Consider the following 7,376-nt stretch of genomic DNA (forward strand, 5'->3'; position numbering starts at 1 on the left):
GCAGTAATTATGTGCCTTTGGTATTCCATATGCTTCATACTTTCTGTTGTCTATTTTCTTTCTTATGAGAGGCATTGTATTATGAATGAATGGTAAATAATTACTGATTCTCATATTTATTAAGATATTGTGGGGTCCTTTTACTAAGGTGTGCCAAAAAATGGCCTGCGCTGTTGTAGGTGTGTATTGAATGCGCAGGTCCATTTTCAGTGTGCTTGCAAAAAAGGCCTTTTTTTGGCTGGAAATGGACATGCAGCAAAATAAAAATTGGTGTGCGTCCATTTTGGGCCTGACCTATTGAATTAGCAGTAAGATCTCATGTGTTAACCGGGCGGTAATTATCAGTGTGTGTACACTGCTGATTACTGCACGGTTAGTGCCATGCGGTACAAAATACTACTACTACTACTTATCATTTCTATAGCGCTACTAGATGTACGCAGCACTGTACACTTGAACATGAAGAGACAATAAAAAATAATTTCTGCTGTATGTATCAGACACATGTCAAAATTAGAATTACCACCCTAGGCACACGGTAGCCAGGCAGTAATTCTAATTTGATGCATGTTGTACACGTGTAGGCACCTATCTGCCTTAGTAAAAGGGCCCCTGTATGATTTATTTTATAAATTATCCTGTATAATAATTTGCACCTCAGTCTGGATGCCTGGGTTCGTAACACACTTCCCATCGGTCCGCCCTTGCGATGGCGTCAGAGGACGGACCAATGGGAATTAAGAGGGAAGAGAAGCCAGCACCAGCCAGCAGAGGTGAGTAGACAATCACCCCCCCTCCCCCTGTCCTCCCTCTGAGTTCCAGGCCCCCTTCCCCTCCGAGTTCCATGTCCTACTCCCTCTTCTCCCTCAACAGCCCTCCATGCCTTCCTTCTGCCCAGCCAGCACTTAAAATTCATTTTACTAACCTGACTGAAGTCCTGACTGCAAAAGAAGCAGAGTACAGGCGGCTCACCTTCAGCCTTCCCCTTCTCTCTCAGCATCCCGCCCTTGCATAAACAGGAAATGAGGGCGGGACGCTGAGAGAGAAGGGGAAGGCTGAAGGCGAGCCGGCTATACTCTGCTTCTTTTGCACTCACGACTTCAGTCAGGTTAGTAAAATGAGTTTTAAGCTATGGCTGGGTGGCAGGAAAGCAAGGAGGGCTGTTGAGGGAGAAGAGGGCGGGCAGGTCAGGCAGGGGGGTTGGAACTGGAACCCGGGGGGGGGGGGGGGCAGGTGGGGTTTGGGGCATCACTGGACACAGAGGGGAGGGCACAGGAGAATCGCTGGACATGGATAAGAGGGAGGGGAGAGAGGAGAAATTGCTGAACATGTAGGGGAGGGCAGAGGATAATCTCTGGACATGGATGGGAGGGAGGCAAGAGAGGAGTAATCACTAGACATGGAGGGGAGGGCATGGGAGAGAGGAGAATTGCTGGATATGAATGGGGGAGAGGGCAGGGGAGAGAGGAGAGTTGCTGGACATGAATGGATGGAGGGGAGGGCAGGGGAGACAGGAGAGTTGCTGGACATGAATGCAGGGGAGGGCAGGGGAGAGAGGAGAATTGCTGGATATGGATGGGGAGAGGGCGGGGGACAGAGGACAGTTGCTGGACATGGATGCAGGGGAGGGCACGGGAGAGAGGACAGTTGCTGGATATGGATGGAGGGGATGGCAGGGGACAGAGGAGAGTTGCTGGATATGGGTGGAGGGGAGGGAAGGTGGAGAGAGGACAGTTGCTGGACATGGATGCAGGGTAGAGCAGGGGACAGAGGAGAGTTGCTGGACATGGATGCAGGGGAGAGAGGACAGTTGCTGGACATGGATGCAGGCATAGGTGCCCCGTATAAGAGGCTTGGGGAGGCTAAGCCTCCCCAGCCGAATCGTCGCCTTCTGCTTGTTGTGGAGCCCACCCTCCCACCCCGCGCATTTTCATCTTTTATTTCCGTGGCAGCGACGTCAATGAAGAAAAAGACTACAGGCTCGCCGCCAGCTTCTCCCTTCTCTCTGCTCTCGCGGAAACAGGAAATGCATCACGGGACACTGTGTGCAGAGAGAAGGGAGAAGCTGGCGGCGAGCCTGTAGTCTTTTTCTTCATTGACGTTGCTGCCACGGAGCGTATGGAGGTAAGCTCCGCCCCCTTTAGCCTCCTCAAACAGTTGGGCTACCGACCGTCTATGGATGCAGGTGAGGGCAGGGGAGAGAGAAGAGTTGCTGGACCTGGATCCAGGGACAGCCAGGAGAAATGCTGGACATGGATGGAGGAGGGGGAAGGCAGGAAGAAGATTCACATGGATGGAGGGGAGGGAAGAGAGGATAAATGCTGGACATGGATGGAGGAGAAGGAAAACAGAGGAAGGAGATGCACATGGATGGCGGGGAGAGAGGAGAAATTCTGGACATGAATGGAGGGGTGGGAAAACAGAAGAAGGAGATGCACATGGATGGAGGGGGAGAGGAGAAATGCTGGACATGGATGGAGGGAAGAGAGTAAGTGAGATGAACATGGATGGCATGGTGGAGAGAGAGTAAAAATGGTGGACATGGATGGAGGAGAGGGAACAGAGAGAGGAAGGAGATGCATACTGACAGAGATGAAGGAAAAGGGGAAAGAGGAGAAAAACTACACATGGATGGAGAAAATAGATGCTGGATGGAAAGTGGGAAGAGAGGGGGCAGACGGTGGATTTAAAGGGGAGAGAGAGGGGGTAGACACGAGGCAGATGCTGGAAGGAAAGGGGACAGAGAGGGGGTAGACGCTAGATGAAAAGGGGGGAGAGTTAAGATCGAGGAAAGAAGAAACAAGAGACTGGGACCAACACAATTAGAAACTGTAAACAGTCATACCACAAAGGTAGGAAAAAATGAGGTTTTTTTTTTAGTATATGATAAAGTTGTGTGGTAGCCATGTTAATAAATACAGAAAATGCGGACCTGGAACTTGGAGGGAACGGGGGGGGGGGGGGGGGCAAGAACTCAGATGGGAGGAGAGAGAGAGATGAAGGGAGGAGAGGAGAGGGAGGGAGGGGGGCATAGACCTCGGATGGAAGGGGGGCCTGGAACTCGGAGGGGAGGAGGGGTTCATGAAACTCGCAGCCCCACACACATTCACTCTCTGTCTCTCACATACACTCCCTCTGACACACTCTCTGTCTATCACACTCTATATCTCTGTCACACACACACACATACAGTCTATCTCTCTGTCTCTCTCTGTCTCACACACACTCACTCTCACACACACATACTCTGTGTCTCACACTCTCTCTTTCTCTCTCTCTCACACACACACAAACACAAACACACACATACTCTGTGTGTCTCTCTCTTTCTCTCTCTCCCTCTCTCACTCATTCTCTCTCTCAGACACACACTCCATCTCTCACACACACTTTCTCTCTCACACACACACACACACACACACTCTCTCAAACATACAAGGAAAACCTTGCTAGCGCCCGTTTCATTTGTGTCAGAAACGGGCCTTTTTTACTAGTACCGATATAAAGTAGAACAATGATAATTTCTCTTTTGTAGGCATACATGTAAGTCAAATGGAGTTCCACTCCTTCAATTTCAGCATTTTAACATTTCTGGAAGTATTTAACAAAATTATTTTAAAACTCATAGCATACATGAATGTGGCCAGTGTATGTGTAAATAAATGCCTATTTCCCTCTTTGCAGATGATAACAATATCTGCAACAAGGCAGACACCCTGGAAGGTTTGGATAACATGAACAGGGATGTTGTGAAGCTTGAGGAGTGGTCTAGAGAATGACAGCTAAAAGTTAGGGCCCTGTTTACTAGGCCGCTCTATAGGCATGCTAGCATTTTTAGGGAGCGCTAATGCTACACACCTATAGGATTTAAAACCATTTGCCACTGCACCAATAGACTTTGAAGTAAACTAGATGAGTGTTTTCCTTTGCTTAAACCTCAATGAGTACCAAGATTCCATGCAGAATCTCGAGTAGCAACATTGTACCTGGCTGAAACCCAAACAGTAGAAACGTTCTAGAACGTCAAAGAGTAACAAGATTCCAGAATCCTGCAAGATTCCATGCAGAAACTCAAAGAGTAGCAACATTGGATCCCATGTATATCCCATGAATATTTCATATATATTTCAAAATAGACATTATTCATTCATCTGCAAAATTTATCTTTTTCTTATATAACAGATCATGAACACGGAAACCATAAAGGGAGAGAATAAGACATCAGCCACAGTATTCATCATTCTGGGATTCTTTAACCAAACTCAACAGCATGTCTTCATTTACGCAATAGTTGTACCAGCCTATGTCATCTCTATGCTGGGAAATATTGGGTTCTTAATATTAATGTTCTCTGACCACCATCTCCACAAACCCATGTACTTCTTCCTCAGCAACCTGTCCTTTGTAGATATTTGGAACACCACAGTCACGGTCTCTACGTTGCTACAAAGCCTTTTAAAAGGGAAGACCTTTATTTCATTTTCTTCATGTATGACACAGCTTTACCTGTTCACAATTGCTGTAAGTACAGAATTCTGGCTCCTCACTGCCATGGCCTACGATCGTTTTGCAGCAATATGTAAACCCCTTCATTACCCACTCCTCATGAACAAAAGGAACTGCATTTTACTTGCAGCTTCTTCCTGGATAGCTGGCTTTGTTGATATGGTTTCTTTAGTAGATTACATATCTCAGTATTCCTTTTGTGACTCTAATGAGATTAACCATTTCTACTGTGACCCTCATGCACTAATAAAACTCTCCTGCAGTGATACCCATGACTTTGAAATACTAATGCTTTCGGAGGAGGTTTTTGTGGCTGTTGCCCCCTTTCTGTTAACCCTGTTATCCTACATATTTATCATTGTCGCCATCCTGAAAATCCGTTCTTCTGAAGGGAGAAACAAAGCCTTCTCTACCTGCTCCTCCCACCTAACCATTGTTCTTATTTTCTACGGCACTGTGACAGTCGTCTATATGAGCCCAAGCTCAATGTTCACACCAGAGCAAGATAAAATGTTTGCCCTTCTGTACACGGTACTTATTCCCATGCTAAACCCCTTAATTTATAGCATGAGAAATAAAGAAGTAAAAAATGCCCTGAGAAATCTCATCTTTAGAAAATAACATATAAGGAACGAAGACATTATCACTGTCATATGAAAATTCAACAGCAATTAAGTATTTTCCTTTTCTTGGTTTTTCCTGTTACTCAGTAAAAACAGTTATAAAGTTCATAAAATTCTAGGTTTTCTTTGTATCATTTCCTGTTTTTCTTTTAATCATTGAGCAAGAAGGGGGCAGATAGATACTAGGGATGGACAGCCAGAACCTTTTCAGGTCATTCATTTGTTTTTAGGTCCAGAATGAATGCTATTGTGAGTGTGAAGTCTTCTTAAAGAGTGCATACTATGTACAAGTGTGCACTCATTCCTGGTTGCACGTGAATGAGTGAACTGTCATGCCAGTGCAAATCATCTTGCATGTGTGCACCATTGGGAAAGAGCTTACACGTTTTGGAGGGAATTCAATAAACGGTTCTGAAACTTGGCGCCAAAAACTTCAGTGCTAAGCACTATACCAGCTCATTTTCGAAAGAGAAGGGCGGTCATCTTCCGACACAAATCGGGAAATGGGCATCCTTCTCTCAAAGCCGGCCAAATCGGCATAATCGAAAGCCAATTTTGGCCGCCCTCAACTGCTTTCCGTCTCGGGGATGCCCAAAGTTCAAGGGGGCATATTGCCAGTGTACCAAAGGTGGGACGGGGGCGTGGTTAAGAGATGGCCATCCTCGGCCGATAATGGAAAAAAGAAGGGCGGCCCTGACGAGCATTTCGCCGGCTTCACTTGGGCCATTTTTTTTCAGGACCAAGCCTCAAAATGTTGCCTCAACTGACCAAATGACCACCAGAGGGAATCAGGGATGACCTCCCCTTACTCCCCCAGTAGTCACCAACCCCCTCCCAGCCAAAAAAAAATGTTTGCCAGCCTCTATGCCAGCCTCAAATGTCATACCCAGCTCCCTGACAGCATTGTGCTGGTCCCTGGAGCAGTATTTAGTGGGTGCAGTGCACTTCAGGCAGGTAAACCGAGGCCCATCCCCCCTACCTGTTAAACTTGTGGTGGTAAATGTTAAGCCCTCCAAAACTCCCCCAAACCCACTGTACCCACATGTAGGTGCCCCCCTTCATCCCTAAGGGCTGTGGTAGTGGTGTACACTTGTGGGGAGTGGGTTTTTTTTTGGGGGGGGGGGGATTTGGGGGGCTCAGCACCCAAGGTAAGGGAGCTATGCACCTGGGAGCTATTTTTGAATTCCACTGCAGTGCCCCCAAGGGTGCCCAGTTGGTGTCCTGGCATATCAGGGGGACCAGTGCACTACAAATGCTGGCTCCTCTCACAACCAAATGCCTTGGATTTGGCCAGGTTTGAGATCATTGGCATTAGTTTTCATTATCGGCGAAAACCAATGGCGACTATCTCTAACGCTGGCGATCTCTAAGGCTGGCCCAAATGTTGAGATTTGACTGGCCCCAACCGTTTTATCGAAACAAAAGATGGTTGGCCATCTTGTTTCGATAATACGGTCGGGTACACCGCTTAACGGGGCCGTCATTAGAGATGGCCGCCCTTATAGATGGCCGGCCCCGTTCGATTATGCCCCTCCACATCTCCTATAGCATTCAGCTATTTCAAATCCTTGAGCCTACTGCATATCATCAATCATTTGCCTATCGGAACCAACACCTCCATTTAGTATCACCTTTATTTACATGACATTATTCTTTGTTCTCTTTTGCTATGTTATTATTTTTGAGGATCAATAGGTGGCATATTATTATTATTGTTGTTTTTCTTCTTTTTTCTTGCTGATGACTCTTTGGGATTCTGCCAGGATTGGCTACTGTTTGAAGCAGGATACTGCGCTAGATGGACCATTGGTCTGACCCAATATGGCTATTCTTATGTTCTTGTGTTCTATCCAGTTTGAAATATTTTGCCCATACACATGTATTCATTCATTTGTTACATTTGTATCCCACATTTTCCCACCTATTTGCAGGCTCAATGTGGCTTACTGATCTGGTTATGTTTCTGAGTGGTAGGTCTATAAGGTCTGTCATGTATCCTGGGACTTGGCCATAGATAATTTTGTGGACCAGGGTGCAGATTTTGAAAGTAATACATTCTTTGATTGGCAGCCAATGCATGTATTCCCTTTATAAATGGGGAACATACATGTTGATTCTAGACCTGCCCCAAACCATGCCCCAATGAAATCTCTACATGGTGTGGTGAAAGTGGCTTACCTCAACCATAATCTAGATAAGATCTTAGATAGTGCTGAGGAGGAGCCGGCTATCTTGGGATATGTGGGT

The 7,376-nt window shown here is 46.5% G+C and overlaps 1 protein-coding gene across 1 annotated transcript; it reads left to right on the forward strand.

Moving 5' to 3' along the window:
* The first annotated feature begins 4,551 nt into the window (after nucleotides 1-4,551).
* LOC115457567 (olfactory receptor 1019-like) lies at nucleotides 4,552-5,127 on the forward strand. The gene has a single exon (XM_030187025.1). The coding sequence runs from the start codon at nucleotides 4,552-4,554 to the stop codon at nucleotides 5,125-5,127; it is 576 nt and encodes a 191-aa protein (XP_030042885.1).
* The last annotated feature ends 2,249 nt before the right edge of the window (nucleotides 5,128-7,376 follow it).

Source organism: Microcaecilia unicolor, chromosome 14 (genome assembly GCF_901765095.1).
Source record: "Microcaecilia unicolor chromosome 14, aMicUni1.1, whole genome shotgun sequence".
Taxonomy (NCBI): Eukaryota; Metazoa; Chordata; class Amphibia; order Gymnophiona; family Siphonopidae; genus Microcaecilia; species Microcaecilia unicolor.